Source organism: Staurois parvus, unplaced genomic scaffold (genome assembly GCF_062004578.1).
Source record: "Staurois parvus isolate SC_StPar_1 unplaced genomic scaffold, SC_StPar_1.0 ptg000061l, whole genome shotgun sequence".
Taxonomy (NCBI): domain Eukaryota; kingdom Metazoa; phylum Chordata; class Amphibia; order Anura; family Ranidae; genus Staurois; species Staurois parvus.
In genome coordinates this window covers 3023691-3045387 of record NW_028317857.1, presented here as the reverse complement: position 1 = coordinate 3045387, position 21697 = coordinate 3023691, and the positions used below count along the sequence as shown (strand labels likewise).

The window sequence follows — 21697 nt, the reverse complement described above, 5'->3', positions numbered from 1 at the left end:
CCTGGAACAGCAAAATTACGTATATATACGTGATCTTGCGCACCCCTGCCGCCCTGTAGCAGTATGTCTGCTATAGGGCGGAGGGGAAGCAGTTAAAATAGAAGTACAAGTTTCATTACACTTTAGTTTGCTTGGGCTCCGCTAACAAACGATTCCAAATGCAGAAGGATGTGGCTGCTGTGTGCTGTAATGGACTGTAGTAGCATTAGCTGCAATACAGAAAGTGGCACTGCATTTCAACAGCAGTACAGGTGATTTCCTGCCTGTTGCCACAATAGTCCGGTTAAGTACTTCTCTGTCTTAGAGAAGCCTTGTATTTTTATCACTGAATTCAAGGCTTACTCTGATTGGCTGATAGGAAATCTTGACCTCATCTGTCAAAAATAAGCCTTCTCCTGAATGGCAGAGAAGCACTCAGCCCAACTCTTAATTCCCACAGCAGACTGGAAGTTGGTCTAACTGCTGCCTGAATACAGCACGGCCTACTGTATGTAGCTAATATTAGAGCACACACAGCAGTAACATCATTTTGTAACAGAAATGGTTTGTCTGGTTCAGCTTGGGTCCTAGCGAATTATTAAAAGTGAAATAAAACCTGGAGTTCTACTTTAATGCTAGAATTGTCCAATTTTACCTTTTTATTACCACATGACTAACTTGCATTTGAAAGCTATGAGATTATGAGCAAAGAAATGTTTACATTCTGTGTTCTTATACAGTATAATCTTAAAAATTAGGGCTGCAACTTTTATTTTCATAATCGATTAGTTGGTCTATTATTGTTTTGATTAATCGGATAAAAACATATAAAAAAAAGCTTGGTGTATAATTTAGTTATGTAAATTTAAAAAGACAATTTTTTTTTTTTCTTGAATCACTATATGCAGTGATGAATACAAATAACCAGCTATTTGGTTAGGGAACAAAACCTCTAATCCACTCGGAGAATAACAGTCAAAAGACACGTACACACACGTACATATCATCAAACTCAGATCAAAATTTTTGTTTAAAGGAAGAAAAAAAACACCTAAAATGCTATTTTGCAGATTTTCAGACAGGATGATAATGTAATATTCATGGCACTCTCCTGCCATAGGCAGGTAGCTTGATGCAAGCTACCTGTGCCTCCTGTCAAATTTTTTTGTTAGAAAATCAAACGAAAATTTTTTTTTAATGAAATTTTCAAATAGTGGTGTCAAATTGACAGTTGTTTTCTCCCACAGTGAAATTTACGAACAACATTTGTCCATTCATTGAATGTACAAAGAATTTTCAAATATTTGTATGAATATTCTCACCAGACATTAATCTAAAACACACACGAGCGAATGATGTAACTGGGAGTCAAACATATGAAGGGTTGGGGGGAGAATATAAATCTTTTTTATTAAAGTAGTACTAAGGGCTGAGACTTTTTATTTTGCATGGATATAATCATTTTTAAATATACTGCACAATACTGGTAAAGTTTTACTTTAAATGTTATTGTAATTCTTTATATTACCCCCAGCTTCTCTGGGATCAGATGCTGATCCTCTCTGCATAGAGCCCTTAAAATGATTAAAAAAAAAAAAAAAAAATCCAATGTTTACAAACAACAAACTTGACATATATACCTGCTCTGTGGAATGGTTTTGCACAGAGCAGCCCCGGTTCTCCTTTTCTGGGGTTCCCCACAGGTGTTCTAGAGCCTCCTGCTTTCACAGTACCCCATACCACACTGTACAGTATAGTATAGAGTACCCCATAGCAAAGTAAAAAAAAACTTCTGTCTTTAGAATAACTCACTTCTTCCTTATGCCCAGGACTACATGTCCCATGAAGCATTGCTCCTCACATTCAAAAGTCTTCAGGAATTAACTTACATGTATGAACAGTGTACTGAGCTGTATGTGTGCTGCATTGTATTTCCTAATATGTAAACAAATAATGTGTTCTGTAGGCAGGCCAACTAACCAGCTGACCAACTAATAGATTCTGAAAATAGTTGGCAACTATATACATCGATTATGTCAATTAGTTTCAGCCCTATTAAAAATATCTCTGTAAGATATGTTATTAGTTGCTTTCTAGTCTGTGAAATATCTCCCTTGTCTGTGGATACCAGCAGATATTAAATATACAGTGCTCAGCATACATGTGTACACCCTTTTGAAAAGTAGGGTTTTAATCAATATCTCAATGAACATGAGCTATTTCCAAAATTTTGACAAAACTGAGTTTTATAGAACATTCAGTTCATTTAAAGTAAGGTTAATAGAACTTGGATTCCAAAATAATCACTTTTGCTCAAATTATTTGATGAAAAAATGAATACACCCCACAACAAAAACTACTCCATCTAGTATTTTGTATGACCTCCATGATTTGTAAGGACAGCACCAAGTCTGCTAGGCATGGAATGAACAAGTTGGCGACATATTGCAACATCTATCTTTTTCCATTCTTCAAGAACAACCTCTTTTAGAGGCTGGATGGAGAGTGATACTCAACTTGTCTCTTCAGAATTCCCCATAGGTGTTCAATTGTGTTCAGATCGGGAGACATACTTGGCCACTAAATCACTTTCACCCTACTCTTCAGAAATGCAACAGTGGTCTTAGATGTGTGTTTTGGATCATTGTCATTTTGAAAAAGTGCATGATGACCAAGGGCACAGAGTGATGGTAGCATCTTCTTCTCTTTCAATATAGAGCAGTACATCTGTGAATTCATGAGGCCATCTATGAAATGCAGCACTCATGCAGCTCCACAAAAGGACAAAGCCACCATGTTTTACTGTAGGCACCATGCATTTTTCTTTGTACTATTCACCTTTGCGACGCCGTACAGTTTTGTAGCCATCATAAAAACATTTATCTTGGTCTCATCACTCCAGAGTACAGAATCCCAGTTGTATTCTTTTTTTTTTCAGCATGGGCCCTGGCAAATTCTAGATGGGATTTTTTGTGCATGGGCTTCAAGAGAGGGTTTTATGTAGATTACACCCATGCATGGCATTCCTCTGCAGTGTATGCCGTATTGTGTCACAGGAAACAGTCACCCAATTTGGCTTTTTACTTCTTTACTTAACTGCAGTGAACTTGCATGGCGATTTTCTTCAACCCTTCTCAACAGAAGACACTCCTGTCGAGGTATTAACTTCTGTGGACGGCCTGGACATCTCTGTGAGATGGTTGCATTTCCATCTTTGTTAAATTTTTGTATCACTTTTGCTACAGTATTATGACTGATAAGTAAAGCTTTGCTGATCTTCTTGTAGCCTTCAACTTTCTTGTGTGAAGAACTTATTTTCTTTTTCAGGCCTTGTGACATTTCTCTTCCATGTGGTGTCATTGCTAACAGCATGAAATGGGAATGCCCTTTTATAATCAACTGTCAGCGGGACACCTGTTTAATGAATAATTAGACTCACCCGTAGTTGAATTCTTGTTAGTTAGGATTTTGTTGTCTAAAATTTAGCTTTGCTCCTAAGACTTTCATTGGGGTGTATTCATTTTTTGCGATATGATCTTGAATGAATTTATTAGGAAAAATACTTTTGTGTGTGCTAATTCACAAATCTTGTTTGCTATTAATGTCCCGCATTTGTGGGAGTATTTTGTAGTATAGTGTCCCATAGAAAATACTGATTCTAAAAGATAAGTAAAGGTTTTCTGGCAAATCTTGTGGGGATTACTCATTTATGCTGAGGTGTGTGTGTATATATGTATGTATGTTTAGTGACTGCGGGTAAATTTAGTATGTTGTAAATGTTCAAAAGTGGCAAATCGGTGGTTTTGACACAAACACCTAAGTAGTAGCTTTTACCATTCAAGGTAATTTGTGTGTTTTGGAATAACTGGTGTTGAGAGTTAGATGAGAGGTAAGGGATCTGATTTTAAGGCAAACTTGCAAAATAATATAACAAGGAACATGAACCAAATGCACTGTAAATGCCAAAGACGCATTTATGGCACGTTACCATAGACTGAATAGAAGGAGTTTACAAACTTCAACTCTTCCCAGACTTAACACTATGGGGTTGATTTACTAAAACTGTAGAGTGCAAAATCTGCTGCAGCTCGGTTTGGTAGCCAGTCGGCTTCTAACTTCAGCTTGTTCAATTTAAGCTTTGACAAATAAAAAAAAAATGGAAGCGCATAGGCAGGAAAACATGGCTGAAACTCTGTGTGCTGATTGATAGGTGTGTGTATATATATATATTTATCTCCCCACAGGAAACTACAGCAATAGCTGAAGTTCCTAGTTCCTTGACAGAAAAAAAAATCACTGCAGTTGCCGGCTGCTAATTAATCCACTGCTTTGGAACCAGTTAGTAAATGGCACATGGGTCGGATGGATGCTTATCTCAGAGCCTAATCACACAAGTGTTTTTGTGACATAATTAAGCCTTGTACACATGATGAGAATACTAGAGTAATGACATGATGAGAATACTAGACGAATTATAGTCCGTGTTATGCATTTATTTTTTTGCATACTAGTCTCCTATTGAAAATTAATAGGTAACTACATTTATGAAAATTCTCATAAAACAGAATACAACTTCAGAAGCGATGTAATGTATTTCCGAGCATGCGCAGTCTGTGTAAGGCACAGTTTGTGCTCGTCCCTTTTGGATATTTTCACACAAAATGTCATGATCTGCTCTCAAAAGCTGTGTACGATCGGCTCTCGAAAGCTGTGTACTAACGATCAGATTATCAAGCGATCGCTCCGAAAGTGGTACATATTTTTGTCAGATTTTCTCTGTGTGTACTAGGTTTTACCTTCAGTAAACCCATAGTAAACAATAGAAATTGTCATATGGTAAAGACATGCACAGTAAGTTGTAAGCATTGTGCTATCTGTTTTCTGTATCCCGCATTTACTCTCAAAACTTCAAGGGCATGCCTCCACAGGTTTTAGTTGACTTTCTTTTCTCCCTATACAAGCCTGTGGGAATGCTGAAGTAGATGACCTGTACCTGCAATGAATTTTAAATAAAGTGTCTGAAATTAATGTCAAAATTACTTTGAATTTTTCCCATCAAAGCTCAATTCCACAGGCTTTAAATGGAGCTCTAAGATTTTTTTTTTTTTTTTTTTTTTTAAATTTAAACTGTGTATTTTAAGGTGAAGTGAAAGTCCAGCCAAAACCTTTCTTCGTTTTGGATAGAGTGGGAAAAGGTTAGAACCCTTGTCAGGTTTTTACTGCTATCTGCCAGCAAAACATTAAGTGAGGTAAAAAAACCTTCTGGAATGCCAAAGTTTTATCAGACAGCAACACAGACGGGAGAAAAAAAATAATTTTCTTTAGTAGCAAAGGAAAGGCTAGACTCCCAATCACCTCTTTATTTTTGTCTGCGTCCCTGTTGCAGATTTTCCCTCCTTTCCTGTGAAATCATTGCCAGTAGGACAGGAAGTAAAAGTAAATATCGCTAACAGATTTCTGGATAGATGTGAAAACTGACAGGAGTTCTAATCTCTTAGATCACTCTATCCAAAACTAGACCAGGCTATGTTTGACTAATCTGTTTATGCAATGTAAATTTTCAGTATCCAACTTTCACACATCTTCAAGCTGCTTTCTGGCAAGGTTATTGTAATGTTTGTATTGATATACTTTCTTGTGGTCTGAAAATATGAATTTTCATAGTATTTTTTTAATCCTTTTCTGATGTAGTACTGTTATTTTCAGCATTTACAGCCGAACAATACCAGCAACATCAACAACAACTGGCACTAATGCAGAAACAGCAGCTTGCTCAAATACATCAACAGCAGGCCAATAACAATTCTTCTGCCAACACTTCACAGGTAATGCAGTTTTCTTGTATCATGTTATCCAATTCTCATTCCAATTAACATAGACCAAAATAGCTGAAGGTTATGTTAGGAAATGTAACCTATAACTACATTTTCATTGTGTATTTGTAATTGGGTTTCTAGATAATAGTACATACATTGCCACATACTGTACATAAACATCACAGGCCTATTTATTAGTTTAAATTCGCATAGGATTACTTGCCTGTTATTTTTATTTTGAAATTTTCTGCTTTAAGTTTTGCCACCTAATTTATGACGTACATGGAAGTGGGACATGCTCTGATGCTTTGAATAAATGGACTGCATGCCGTGTTTTTTGTTACATGATCCCCTTTCAAACAGCTGTGTTTTCAGTTTGCTAGTATGTCCCTTGCCAAAAACTTAGGTTAGCCTTTTAGGACCCATTTATATTTTTGTGTAAAAGTACATTGCGTTAAGTAAACCCATTAAAAGCAATTGGCTGCCGACTCAATAACACGTCCAAAAATCAGACGAAAAGCAGAGTTTGTAATGGAGTGCTTGTGCATTGGGGTGTCATTCAAAATGACCATGAAATGTACATGGTACATTACCACAACGCAAAGATATTCTTTGGCCATCGCAATTTGCAGATTATGCCTGTTATAGTGGATGTCTATACAGGTTAGACATGAGCAAAGCAGGAATACCCTCCATTGTAATCCTTAAGGGAGTACAGAGGTTATTCTGATTGGCTATTTTGGTACAAAGCAGATGCTTTTGTATTTCTGGGCAATTTTATTTATCAAATCTGTTTTGTTTTTTTAACTACCAGTGTCCTCTTCCTACAACAAATACATGAAGCATGAAAACGCGTCAAAAGCAAGCTACAAAACACATTGAAAAACACATGCTTATGGACCAGCATTATTGTGAACCTAGGCTGTAAGAAATCATTGAAGCCAAAGCATACCTATAACAGCCAGCAAACTAGCTTTTGCAGACTTGGGTCAGCAGTGACAGTCTTCAAATTTCTCTTAGTAAAAGCTTCCCTTTTATTTTCAAAATTGCATACTAAGAAATTTAGAGATGGGAGAGTTTCAGAAGGTAGTAAAATATTGTCAGGTTAACATAATAGTTCCATTCAAGGTGGTTCTGCATGGTGTAAACAGACAGAAGGATGAAAAATACAAACTCTGCTTTAAGTATGACATAGTACAGTATGGGTGTACAGGAAGCGATAAAGGGCTATATTTTAAATCAAAAGTTAGCTCCACTTCTGTAAGGCCAGTCTATTGTCAATGCCTACAGTCTACTCTTGAGCTTGCATCAGAAAATACCTGATTAACAAATACTGGTTTCCTGGCTTTATGCTGACATCTTTTTACTTTAATTCTGTTGAACCAGTAGTCCTAGAATAAATGTACAGATAGCGATTTTTAACTTCACACTTTGCCTAGGTCAGTGACTCAAAGTATTGAAGTTAGTGAGTTATAACATCCATGCAACTAGGATTTTCACAAAGAGATCAGCAATGGCATCCCTTGTATTTCTCCCATTACAGGTTTTCATTAAACCTTTGACATTCCATCATTGAGAGAGTACTGTATATCTCGCTGACAAACTTTTTAAAATAAAATGTATTGGTTTTGGATTAGCTTTGAAAACAGTGGCTTGAGGCTTGGATATTGCATCCAACTTTTTAGTGTGACTGTTAAAGCTGAACTCTGAGAATAAAATGAAATCTACCCTTGCAGTGGCCCTGCACTGCAAGAGTTAAATGCTTGTTTGGTCTGAGTGTGCAGTTAAGGGCTTATAGACCTGCATTGTATTTGTTGATGCAGAGGAACCACACAGTTTACCCAGAGCTTGAGAACAGTTCTGGAGACTGGAATAAGGTAAGTAATACACCTTATACCTGTACCCCTAAACCAAATAAGCATTTACCCTTGCAGTGTTTTTTTTTGTTTTGTTTTTATTTATTTTTTTTGGGGAGGAGGGCAGGGTGTTAGTTTGATACTTAGACTATTTTAATGTTTTTTTCTCTTCCATTTTGTAGGGTTTTGTTTCAAAGACCTTGGACTCTGCTAGTGCACAGTTTGCTGTTACAGCTTTGGTAACGTCTGAGCAGCTGATGGCCTTCAAAATGAAGGAAGATGTTGTCCTTGGAATTGGAGTGAATGGCATCCTTCAAGCCTCAGGTACTGACTGTGATAGTTGTTAGTTTCTGGAGTCTTTCAAGATCTTTATTGATCTGATGTTGACGCTAGTTTTTTTTTCCTTTTTTTTTTTTTGTGACAGGAGTCTACAAGGGCTTACACCTCAGTAGTAATACGCCTGCAGCACTCGTACACACAAGTCAGTCATCATCCTCGTCATCTTCGACTGGTTCAGCATTGCTACAGCCTTCCAATATAACACAGACTGCTACTTCCCACAGCACTCTGAGTCACCAAGTAACTGCTGCCAATTCTGCAACAACTCAGGTCCTGATTGGGAATAACATCCGATTAACTGTACCCTCCTCCGTTGCCACTGTAAACTCTTTGAACACCCTTAATGCACGCCATTTACCTAGGACTTTAAGTGCTGTTGCCCCATCTGCCTTAAAGCTGGCTGCAGCAGCAGCAGCAAACTGTCAGGTACCCAAGATTCCAGCAGCAACTTCTGTGGATGGAGTACCGAGGTAAGAATTACTGTACACAAGCGCTCCATGTTAATTTTTATATATTTGTAAAATGTGATGGTGGGCAGTCCTTGGGAAGCTCCAACACTGCACATATACATGAATTGTATGACACAGTTTGTTTTTGTGGAGCTAGCCATACTGTATTAGAAGTGTTGGGAAGCCATTTAAAAATGTTCCAGACACATGGCACCATTCTGGTGTAGCCCCAGAAATGTTATAGATTTTACAATGGATGCAGAAACTTGATCCACATACGTTCAAGGAGCAAATGTGAACTGTTGCAGTTATCAGGCCCCTTTCATAGTCTGTTTCCAAAACTGAAGGTACAAAGTGGAGTTATCTAACGTTGTCTGTAGTTTTTATGGGTGCACATTAGAGAGTGAATCCAAGGTCAGATTGGTGATTGTGAATCACAGCTCCTCATTTCCTTTGCTCAAGTTTTTAGGCATAAGCTCCACACCTCTTCAAAGAGATCAAATACTTCAACATTTTGCAAAGGCTGAACTAAGCACTCAGCAAGTCTACTGTAATATTGCTTTGCCTAGATGTGATGTGATGTTTGATAAATATGTACATAATTACTTGTGCAGTTTACGTATTAGTGCTATAAACACAGTGCAGTGTGTGTGTTCTATGTATAAGGAGTGAAAAGGATTTATCTGAATTGTATAGGACACAGGAAAAGTATTCATAGACCCTGAGTTGTAGGCTCGTACCTTCAGGTGATTGGACACTGCAAAGCTTTTCAGGACATGCCCACTGAGCGTCTCCCTAACCCTGTCCCTGACTTCTCAGTTTTGTAGTGACCTAAGGTGATGGAACTCTTCTTCCTCGCAGAGAAATCATCACTATTGTCTTAACTACTTTTTTTTTATTATTTTTCTTTATTATTTTTTCTTCAGGTTCTTCAATCAGTTCCTCACTGTCTTCTAATGCCACAATTGAAAGCGGTGTATCTGGACTGGCGTAACCTTGGTAAATCTTGGGAGCTGGACCCCATGCTGTTGGGACTGCCTGTAATGTTGCTCTGGGCACTGAATCCTGCATGGGCGCTCATGTTTTCACTTAGTGCAACATGTGTAGTTGGCCGTAGGCCGCTATACAGGTCCAGGGCAGTGGTCCATCTTATGGAATCCAGTCCCTGTAGACTCCTTCAGGGGTATGTCCACCAAGACAAATGAAGCCTGTACTTTATATATTGTACAGCATTGTGGACAAGTAAGACAGGATCACCCTGTATGCGTCTGACTGTTAAGCAGGCCATAGACTATGCAAAAAATTGTCAAATTGTTAGCTTTTCGCATCATTATGCCAGCTGCGACTTGCGATTTTCATGCCACAATTTAAAGTGCCTGATCCAGCATGATGGCTTTTTATTAGAACAAAACAATTGATGGCACAATCCTATAAGCTATTTTCTTTTTTCGCTCAACTGAACTTTCGGATTTCGACTTCCCTATGACCTTCCTTAATGTAAAAAATCAGCTATATTTGAATTCACTACAGTGTAAACTTTTCAAGCTTAGAGTTAAAACTCAACCACTCAGCTTAGTCTCAAGTGGGTGACCCAGGTGTTACATTACACGACAGGTCACACATTTTATCTCCATTTTTGCTAGAGTCCTTATAAGGTATTCATCTGCTTGTCCTGCCTTTTTGCCACAAGGTTTCAGTGCAGGGCGGGTTACACCCGGGATGTGGTGGTCTGATTCTAGACACCCTGTATTCCACACCCTACTCCGCGAGTACCCCACAGAGGAATACCCCCACAAGTAGCTGTGTTATAGACCAGGTGAAAGGGAGCCGTTGCAAAAGTGCAGACTAACCTTCACTCTGCAGACGGCCCACACAACACTGAGTGACTGGGCACCCCTTACATTCAAGCAAAAGCTGACATTAACACCGGTCTCTGCATCCGATTTTAGCTCTATTTCAGGCATGCAACAAGCAGCCTACCAGACAAAAGCAGAATTTCTTTGACAAATAACCACTTTAACACGGCCATCTTTGACCATGGCTCAAAAAGGCCACACCTTTCTACTTCCATTTCATTACCTGAGTTGGATCTCCATATGTCTGCCCTGGAAGTGGCGGACACAGAAGGAAATGTAGAGGTCATTGAGGCAGTATTAAAAGAATGTGCGGAAGATTTTTCTTCCCCAGCTTGCCGAATTGTTAAAGAGAGAGATTCACGCAACATGCTTGCCAATGCCAACAAAACTTTTCTGTTCCTTCTTTCAAAGATTCTGCAGATTGAAAGTTTGAAATGCTCTTACTTTGGCAGGTCTAGCCCAAACAAGATCTCCCTGAAATTTCAGTATGAAAAACTGCAGCTAACTGGACCATAAACAACCAATGAAATCCTGTTTTCCAGAATTGTGCTTTAAGGTGGTTGTGAACCTCCGACGTGAAATATTAAAACATATCCCTCTATAGTTTATATAATCCAGAGCACTTAGTGTCATTTCTGTGTTCTGTCTCGTTCCTCTATCTGCACGCGTCACTTCTGACAAACGTTCCTCACACCAAGAGAGAAAGAGGAATGGAGAGGGAGATCCAGCACACAGCCTGTGATCGACAGCCTCCGTTCTATTCCTTTGTGCTGTGAAGGGGATGTTTCTCTTTCCTCCAATGAGCTCTCATCACTGAGCTCTTCCGTTTCCCCACCCCCTACTTTCTTGAAGCTCCAACAGGCTGTATATATTCTGCACTTTTGATGTAGAGGGGAGAGGACTACAGATAAACAAGTATAACTTATTTAGGGGAATTTGTTTCATATCGGTTTCATCTGTGTATCACCTGAGGCCAGTCACTTCACTGGATATATACTATATTGCCAAAAGTAGTTGGACACCTGCCTTTACACGCACATGAACTTTAAAGGCATCCCAGCCTTAGTCCATAGGGTTCAATATTGAGTTGTCCCGCCCTTTTGCAGCTATAACAGCTTCAACTCTTCTTGGAAGGCTGTCCACAAGGTTTAGGAGTGTCTATGGGAATGTTTGACCATTCTTCCAGAAGTGCATTTGTGAGGTCAGGCACTGATGGCGGACGAGAAGGCCTGGCTCGCAGTCTCCACTCTAATTCATCCCAAAGGTATTCTATTGGGTTGAGGTCAGGACTCTTCCCAGGCCAGTCAGGTTCCTCCACCGCAAACTCGCTCATCCATGTCTTTTATGAACCTTGCTTTGTGCGCAGTCATTTTGGAACAGGAAGGGACCATCCCCAAACTGTTCACACAAAGTTGGGAGCATAAACCTGTCCAAAAATGTCTTGGTATGCTGACACTTTGAGTTCCCTTCACTGGAACTAAGGGGCCAAGTCCAACCCCTGAAAAACAACCCCACACCATAATCCCCCCTCCACCAAACTTTACACTTGGCACAATGCAGTCAGGCAAGTACCGTTCTGGCAACCGCCAAACCCAGACACGTCCCAACTGATTGCCAGACAGAGAAGCGTGATTCATCACTCCAGAGAACACGTCTCCACTGTTTTAGAGTCAAGTGGCGGCGTGCTTTACACCACTGCATCCAACGCTTTGCATTGCACTTGGCTTGGATGCAGCTGCTCGGCCATGGAAACCCATTCCATGAAGCTCTCTATGCACTGTTCTTGTGCTAATCTGAAGGCCACACAAAGTTTGTTTTAGCTGTTGACTGCAGACAGTTATTTATTTATTTATCGAGTTTATATAGCGCCAAAGGGTTTGCTCAGCGCTGTACAACAGAGGGGGGGGGACAATACATGAAACAGTACAGTAACATCAAACAGCACACAAGGGGTAAGAGGGCCCTACTCTTTCGAGCTTACAATCTAGGACAGTTGGCGACTTCTGCGTACTGTGCGCTTCAGCATGCACTGACCCCGTTTTTTACGTGGCCTACCACTTCGTGGTATTATAACAAAGTGGAAGCAACTGGGAACAACAGCAACTCAGCCACGAACAGTTGACTGTGGAATATTTAGTAGCAAGGACGTTTCGTGGATGGACTTATTCAGGTGGCAGCCTATCACGGCACCACACATGAATTCACTGAGCTCCTGAGAGCGACCCATTCTTTCACAAATGTTTGTAGAAGCAGTCTGCATGCCTAGGTTCTTGATTTTATACACCTGTGGCCATGGAATTGATTGGAACAACTGAATCCAATGATTTTGAGGGGTGTCCCAATACTTTTGGTAATATAGTGTATGTAAGGCTTTACAACCACTTCAACATAGTAATAATTTTAATTATCTTGTGTGCTGTTTTGTGTGGATTTGCTGTAACCGATACATTTCCATATTGGCCCTAATCTCCATTCACATGCTCAGTCTTGTGGCTGAAAGCCTGGACAGCTGAAGCTGCCTGTAAAAAAAACACCTGTTTGGGGAGGCACTTGACCAATTAAAGTCAGAGGAGGAACGGTTTTTCTTGCAAAGCAGAAGATCCCAAAACCCCCTGCCTCAGGAGCCTCTACCTCTGCAAAACCTCGAGCCCTTCATCTTCTCTACACAGACTTCAAATTCTAAGCCTAAGGGTCCTTTCACATTGATCAGTTTTTCAGTTAAAAAAAAAAAAAAGCAGATGCCAAATACATGAAAAGTGCATCCCTTCAAATCCTATGGAACACTTCACACTGGTCAGTTACGTTTTTGGCTGCTTTCACACTGCTCCATAACAAAAAACGGTAAAATTGTATGTACTGTAGTATTATTATTATACAGGATTTATATAGCTCCAACAGTTTGCTCAGCGCTTTATAATATAAAGGGAGACAATACAGCAACATTCTAAGATACTGTATATGTTTTTTCTGATGTTTTGATGTGCTGCAGTGCATTTTCTGGGTGTCTTACTCAGCATGCACCTGTGAAATTGGACATGCATTTTTCATGCGTTTTTGATTTCCATGCATTTTTGGTGTGTGTGGTTGTTGGGGTTTTTATTGTTTTTTAATACATGCATCAAACCTTTAAAAACGCAACTGACTAGCGTATAGTTTCATGGGATTTAAAGGGATACATTTGTGTTCCGCTTTTTGTAACTGAAAGTGAGTGTGGACCCTAAACGTTCAGCACATGACTTGGCCCTGTTCATACTAGTTTTTTTATCCTATTTTTATTCAACATGTTTTCACAGTAATAAAGCCCAAAGGGGGGTTGTGGTACTCATCCTATTCCACACATAAAATCACTCGACAAATACTGAAAATTTCACATGGATTCCTCAAGGTCATTAATTGCTTTTCTGAAACAAAGGAAATAAATGGCATCCAAGATACCTATCTGCATATTCCCGTTTATCTTCCTCATCAGCACTTTCTGTGCTTTGCAGTGGCAGACAAATCACTTTAGTTTGTCGCCCTGCCTTTTGGCCTATCCACTGCTCCCAGAGTATTCAAGAGGTCTTGGCACTACGTCTTGCCCTTTTCAGAACATAGGGTATCCAGATCAGATTATTCACACAGCTTTCTCATGAAGGATTTCTGTCCTTTCCAGCTGTTGCTAAATGTCCATGGAAGAGTTCAGATGCTCCAGACTTTCAGTTGGGTGATCAATTAAAATTTTTTATATATACAGTATCTCACAGAAGTGAGTACACCCCTTACATTTTTGTAAATATTTTATTCTATCTTTTCATGTGACAACACTGAAGAAATGACACGTTGCTACAATGTGACGTAGTGCGTGTACAGAAGATTAGTGCACCGCATACTATCACATTATGACACTTCTCTTTTAAGTGTTGGGCTGTCACCGCAACCAGCACGTCAATCTTCACCCAGTCTTCCTTCCAGTTTCATGCTCTCCAGCCGTTTGTGCATTTGAATTTGGTGTTACCTAATTGCAGCGCACACTGCACTTGTATAGTGATGTCATTAGCTGCAGCCAATGTGAATATCTCCTATCGAGTTTAGGAGATATTCACAGTACATACAGGTAAGACTTATTATCTTACCTGTAGGTACAAGTTTTGAATTACAGTTTACTAGCAATTTAAGCACTCCAAAAAGATAGGTTTCAGCTTTGTCCATTTTTCTTCTTTGTAGACTTTTCTTCAAGGTGTTAAGCCCCTATTGCTGCATCCTATGCTTCAACTTGGTTCTCTCTACTTTGCAGAACTCACTCTTTGAACCCATAAGGGGTATTCCCTTAGCTGACCTCTCCTACAGAGTAGCCTTTTTAGTCGCTATGATGTCTGTCAGGTGTGGTTCTCTAATAAGGAGTCTTTCCTCATACTTCACAAAGAGGTTGTCTTACACCTCAGTTAGCAAATTCATTACATGGATATAGTCAGAGCCATTAGGCCCCATTCACACCTGAGCATTTTGTAGCGTGAAGCTCCACTGAGGGAAAAAAAAATTATTCTCCACTCCAAGTCACCTGAAGCCAACCGCCTGCAGCTGAAACAAGTTCTGCAGCTTTATTTTTTCAAAATCTGGCAGATTTGTGCATTTTTCTTAGCATTCTTTTATTCCATGTAAATGCACAATTTGCGCATTTTTGGGTGGTTATGCATGATTTGCCCTTCTTTCTTTTTTTTTTTTTTTTTTTTTTTTTTTTTTGAGCTTTTGTCTGCTCAAATGTAAAAATGTAAAAAAATAATAATAAATGAATAAATAAATGTTAAATACATAAATAGAAATAATGAATAAATAATTAACCCCTAACCTTAACCCCCTAACCCAAAAGAAAAATAATAAACATCCTAACAAAGTAAGTAGGACAGTAAATAAAATACTAACCCCCAACCCTAACAAAACTCGACAGTGTGAATGCAGCCTTAGTCTGCCTCAAAGCCACAGCTTCAATCATAGAGATGGGATTCCCTATTTGTCTTGTCCTCAGGACCTTGCAAGGGACACGCTGCTTCTAAGTCCACCATCGCAAGATGGATAAGAAGTCTGGTCATTAGAGCTTGCACTCTCAATAACAAATCTCTGCTTTTATGCACCTATTTCACCAGATTGGTGGATTTTTTCTGGGCTTTTTTGGCACTGGGGCTTTATAGCCCAACTTTTGTAAGGCTGCCACCTGGTCCTCTGTTCATACTTTTTCAAAGCTCTACCAGGTGGATCTCCAGTCTTCTGTGGATACAGGTTTGGCCACAAAGTTCTTGCAACAGCACTCTGAAGTTGGGTACATGTTGTTGTTGTTGTTGGAGGACCAGTTCACACAGTTTTCTTTGTCTAGATGTTACCCACCCATCTCTTCTGAATACTTTACTTGTGTCCTGCAATGTATGATTTAGATGAGAGGAATTTTGACTTGCCTGTAAATTCCACATCCTAGACTACAGTACAGAACAGAACAGACTACCCTCCCTTCCATCCCTTGGTTAAACTGAATTGCTTGCTGCATACCTGAGGATTCACAGAATAGGGTAGGGTTATAGGGGAGACACCCAGTAGGCATGTCCTTGAAAGCTTGCCTGTGTCTAATCACCTGATGATGCAAGCCTAATAACCCAAGGTCTATGAATACTTTATGTACTGTGCAAGATATGGAATTTACAGGCAAGTCAAAATTCCTTTTAGTCAGGTGAATTGGATACCTTTCATATGAAATTTTAATATTTTTATTTCAAGCTGCAGACAAGGCTCTAGTCCTTTTTTTTTTTTTTTTTTTTTTTTGTGTTTGCTTTACTAAAAAAAAAGTCTGTGTAAAAAGCATAATAGATCCAGCATTAATTTGCTAACCCAACTTTAATTTTGATGTGATTTTGTTTAAATGTTTGACTGGACTATAGGTTTGTATAGGAGTGGAGAGGGATTTGAATACTTGTGGTTTTTTTTGTGTTTTTTTTTTTTTTTTTGTTTTTTTTTGGGGGGGGGTTGTTTTTTTTTTCATTTGTGGCCGGTGCCTCTGTTAGGGAGAGTCACCCTCTGTATTAGTCCTGTTTACTGTTCTCATCGAATGTGAAAGTAAAGCAAATCTCAAATTTTGGGTTGACACCAGAACAATAACAAGAAATCTGCCAATGGGGTCACTAGTTCTGGTGACACCCTGGGATTCCCTCACTTTTAGAAGGGATTTCCTCTCACTTTCACTTTTGACCATGGAAAAGGAAATCTCCCCTATGGTCACAGATGGTGAAAGGGATTACAACCCTACCTTACTCTATCCAAAATGAAAAAAAAAGTTTTGTCTTTAGTTCTACTTTAAGCTGAATTACTCAAGAAGGGATTGTTGGCGTTTTTTCTTCTTCCTCTCCAAAGACTGTAGATTTTCAGTTTGCAAGAGTGGTTATAAAAAATGCAAAGCTAAAGTTGGCCATAGATGGATCGAATCTCAGCCAGTTCAGAAGGGACTGGCCAAGATTCGAGCCTTCTATGGGCAGGCTGATTGTACCCAAGTTGATCCATTGATTGACGGGTAGAAGCAGCATGTCCGATTTATAGCATGCGATTATTGCCAGCGGCTGTAGTTTTAGCAGTAATTGTGTTCTCCAAGCAGGGACAGCTCCCTGCACCCCGACCCCTGTCTATGGGGGAATCGAGGGAAATCACAGAAGCTGTGGCCTGCCTATCTAACTTCATTGGCTATTGTCATCTAACTAAAGAAATGCTAAAACTATCCAACAAGCCTCAGGTTTGGAAACTGAAGAAATACACACCCTGCCCTAGATATTTACAGCAGTCCAATAAATGTAAAAAACTTTGATGTCCTGCATAGAGAATAGTTGCCACTAGATACAGCACATTGAAATATTGTCCCTAGGAGCCTAGTACCCAAGGTCTTTTATTTCCTGCGTTGTCTTTGTTGTCTTTATTTTCTTTATGCATTATTCATGAATTTATTTTTTTAACAGGGAAAACCATGACACAGAAAAGCCAGCATTGAACAGTATAACGGACAACACAGTAGCAATGGAAGTGACGTAGTTTCCACAGGAACAGGACTGCAGCCTTGGGAACTTGTTTAGGTGCTATGCATCAGTAGCATTATGAATGCAAGGGATGATGGGAAGCAGCACACACACTGCGTTTCCATGGCAGCTGTGGGGACTCAACAGCAATGCACATCTCTCATGCTTTGATTTCTTTTCTTTTTTTCGTACTGTTAATAGGAAAAGAATAAAACATCTGTAAATTATGAATACAGCAATTATCTGTACAGTACTGCATATTTGTAATACCCTTGTATATATGTTACTTGAATACAGAACTGTTCATTTGTGATGCTTTGCACTGGGGGGGATAAAAAGAAAAAAACGGGAAACAAAAACTGCAACAAAGTAAGAGTGTGAGATTGTATAGAGATGAGAAGTGTCATCACATCATGTGCATGGTGCGGAACCTGCTGTTTTATCTATTTATTGTGCCGTGTTTACAGTTTTTTGTACACTGTACCTTCATTGGTTCCTGTGCTGTAGTAAATGTGTTAGGTAGCTGTGGACTCCTTGGTATTTTGTAAATGGTATAACATAACTTGGTTCCCCACCGGGTCCCTGAGTTCTCTGTGTATCATGTGAAGAAATGGTGACATACATACAGATTCTTAAGAAAAAAAGGCATCATTTATTAAATGGGGAATGTACTCAATAGGGATCTTCCTTTTTTGTAATCTCAGAAGTTACAAGATAATAATGAAGTCTCAAATCTTCCCATCTCCCATTCACCTGTACGTCACGTGGGTGGTTTCTGGTACTTCAGGCACTAAAAGGTTTTGTTGCTGCTTTATAAACAAGCCCCCTCCTCCTGCCCCATCTCCTCCTACACCAAAAAAGTGTTAAATCAAGTATGCAAATGGAGTCCATTCAACTGGAGTTTTTTTTTTTATGTTGTCTGCCCTTTTTTTAAGAAAAAAAGAAAAAACACTTTAAAAAATTGTATTTTTTTATTGTGTAATTGTTAAAAGACTTCATTCTTTACTTGTTCTTAAGAAAAAAAAAAAAAGGATATAAGGGAGAAGAATGCAGTAATTGCTGTACGTGTATCATCATTCCAGTTTCTAAAATAGCCAGCTTTTTTCCTTTTTATTTTTTTATTTTTTATTTTTTTTGTTCCCCGATTTTTCTCTCCAGAAGGCTGCAGGGCCAGAACCACAACTATCGGGTGCCTTCCTTCGGAAATATGAGCTCTCTTCTGTGAAGAGCATGGTACTTTACAGACTACTAATGCTTTGTCAGTAGCGAAGTCTGAATGCCCAGTTCCAATGGCATACATGATCCATGAGGTTTTTTTTTAAATCCTGGAACACATTGTGGAAAAAAAAAAGAATTCTCACTAAATAAAAACCAGGGCATTACATGTTGACAAAACAGAAAAAAATGTGTGGTGATGTTTCTTTTTTTCTGTATTAATTTCTGCTCTAAGTTCATTGTCAATTTCAATTCAATGTTCTGCACTTGTTTCTTAAATGGAAGGACAGAAAAGCTCCCACTAAATTAAGGAAAATATTAAAACACGTAAAAAAGAATCTGTTGTCGTGTCTACCTTTTTTTTTTTTTTTTTTAATCGTGGTTTTGTTTTTTGCTTTTTTCCCCTTGAAATATGTAGTGGCGTTAAAGTGGTAGTTGTTTTTTTTTTTTGGCATGTTGGATTCCTTCATCCTCCACTAAGCACTGTGGCTCCATCTGCTGGCCCCTGCTTACAATGTCATGTATTAAGTGGAGGCCTTATCATCCAACATACAGGACATTTGTCAGATGTGAAGATGTAAAGCTCTTGCTGGAGGTTGTAGCGTGAAGAGAGCACAGATTGGAGGAATGGACTCATTTGCAGTACATTCAGTTCAATGTACTACAAATGAGCTTTCTGTGAACAGTTAAAGGATAGCTGTCTTTTGTAGAGCATAAATGCAATTGCTTATAGCCTTCGGCTAGGGATACAAAGTTTAATATTAAAAATTGAAAAATATCTTCCCATTTTATAGTTGTTTTGAGGTTTTTGAGCAATTTAAGAGGTTTGTGATTTAATGGTAAAGACTTTTTTCAGAAGGTAATTTTTATAAAAAAATTTTACGAACAAACTTTTTGTGGCATCAGAATATTTTGCAAAACAGAAACATGCTGATGCGATAACAGTGGGTGGTGGGGAGAAAGACATTGTCAAAGATATATTTCGGGGGGAGATTCGGGAGAATAGCTGTTGGTCTCTGGCATGGGCAAATACTCTTATGTATGATATATAATATCATGGGGGTGAGAGAAAACAAATGTGGAGCAATGATAGCTGTGAAGCAATTCTTCCAATTGTAGAGGCCTTCTCTTATTACTAGCCTAGTATGCTGGCATTTTAATAATTGATACTGATTGGGTCACATATGAGATTTTGGTTCTTTAGGAGTACGGGAGGTTGGAGAATTGGAAAAGAGGAGTGAGGGAATCGAGAGTTAAGAGGAGAATGGGGATGGAAGGTAAACAGGTGTGGGGCTTTTTAAGTGCTACTGTATTTGCTGACCTAGGAGCTCCACACTGCTCTACTCCAAGGCTCGTCACTGAGATGCCTGCATGGCTGTGGGGGTGAGGGTAACCTGAGAGTAGTATAGTCATCACTGTGGCAGGAGGGTTTAGGTGCCTCTTGGGTGTAGGAGGTTTTTGTATGTATTTGAGTAAGTGCCGTCTGGTCCAGGTGTTTAGGTATTAGGACGTTACCCTGACTTATGTGAATCAGTTCCTCAATTTCAAGTAGTGTCTATAATTGGTGGATGGGGGGATTGTCAATGTCTTGGGATGACTGATTTTGCACATTCAATGGGTATAATAGTAGAACGCATTTTTATTGCTCTACAGGTAGGTCAAAATAATGAAGTAATCATACTAGTTTAAAGTGCAAATGGTGAAAAGAGCAATAAGACTATATACTTCTGACTAGAGAAATTGGTTTTGGTGAGATGGCCAAAAGAGATGCAGAAAGGTGCTCCAAGTTTCCAGCACATACGGGGACAGCACCAACTGGATGTGTTCCCATTCATCTGCTGAGAATTGTCTGCCTAAGTTGGTTTCCCAACACTAAAAAGATGGCAAGTCTTTCAGATGGTGAGCTGAAGAGAGAGGAATAAATTGCACAGGGGGTTAGTGGTTAGAAGTAGGGTCTGCAGTTTGGCTCCGCCCAAGGAGGCATGCCTCCCTGCCATTAAGTGAAGAAGCAGAAAGATTAAAAAAAAAAAATACTTATGAGTACAGATGTGACTATAATCTTTTGAGCTGTAGGGGTATTATTATTAGGCTAATTATACAGTCAGGTCCATAAATATTGGGACATCGACACAATTCTAAAATTTTTGGCTCTATACACCACCACAATGGATTTGAAATGAAACAATCAAGATGTGCTTTAACTGCAGACTGTCAGCTTTAATTTGAGGGTATTTACATCCAAATCAGGTGAACGGTGTAGGAATGACAACAGTTTGCATATGTGCCTCACACTTGTTAAGGTCCCAAAAGTAATGGGACAGAATAATAATCATAAATCAAACTTTCACTTTTTAATACTTGGTTGCAAATCCTTCTCAGTCAATTACAGCCTGAAGTCTGGAACGCATAGATGTCACCAGACGCTGGGTTTCATCCCTGGTGATGCTCTGCCAGGCCTTTACTGCAACTGTCTTCAGTTCCTGCTTGTTCTTGGGGCATTTTGTCTTCAGCAAGTGAAATGCATGTTCAATCGGATTCAGGTCAGGTGATTGACTTGGCCATTGCATAACATTCCACTTCTTTCCCTTAAAAAACTCGTTGGTTGCTTTTGCAGTATGCTTTGGGTCATTGTCCATCTGCACTGTGAAGCGGCGTCCAATGAGTTCTGAAGCATTTGGCTGAATATGAGCAGATAATATTGCCCGAAACACTTCAGAATTCATCCTGCTGCTTTTGTCAGCAGTCACATCATCAATAAATACAAGAGAACCAGTTCCATTGGCAGCCATACATGCCCACGCCATGACACTACCACCACCATGCTTCACTGATGAGGTGGTATGCTTAGGATCATCAGCAGTTCCTTTCCTTCTCCATACTCTTCTCTTCCCATCACTCTGGTACAAGTTGATCTTTGTCTCATCTGTCCATAGGATGTTGTTCCAGAACTGGTGAAGGCTTTTTTAGATGCCGTTTGGCAAACTCTGATGTGGCCTTCCTGTTTTTGAGGCTCACCAATGGTTTACATCTTGTGGTGAACCCTCTGTATTCACTCTTGTGAAGTCTCTTGATTGTTGACTTTGACACACATACACCTACCTCCTGGAGAGTTTTCCTGACCTGGCCAACTGTTGTGAAGGGTGTTTTCTTCACCAGGGAAAGAAT

General features: G+C 39.3%; 1 protein-coding gene across 3 annotated transcripts in view; it reads left to right on the top strand.

Annotated features, from left to right (window-relative positions):
- Positions 1 to 18870, top strand: part of EPC1 (enhancer of polycomb 1) — a 119779-nt gene extending 100909 nt beyond the window's left edge. For all 3 annotated transcript variants that reach the window (XM_089668688.1, XM_089668689.1, XM_089668687.1), the window contains 4 exons: positions 5686 to 5804; positions 7834 to 7975; positions 8076 to 8460; positions 17261 to 18870. In XM_089668688.1, coding sequence (XP_089524814.1) covers positions 5686 to 5804; positions 7834 to 7975; positions 8076 to 8460; positions 17261 to 17333 — 719 coding nt within the window. In that variant the 3' untranslated portion in view covers positions 17334 to 18870. The remainder of the gene's footprint in view (positions 1 to 5685; positions 5805 to 7833; positions 7976 to 8075; positions 8461 to 17260) is intronic.
- The last annotated feature ends 2827 nt before the right edge of the window (positions 18871 to 21697 follow it).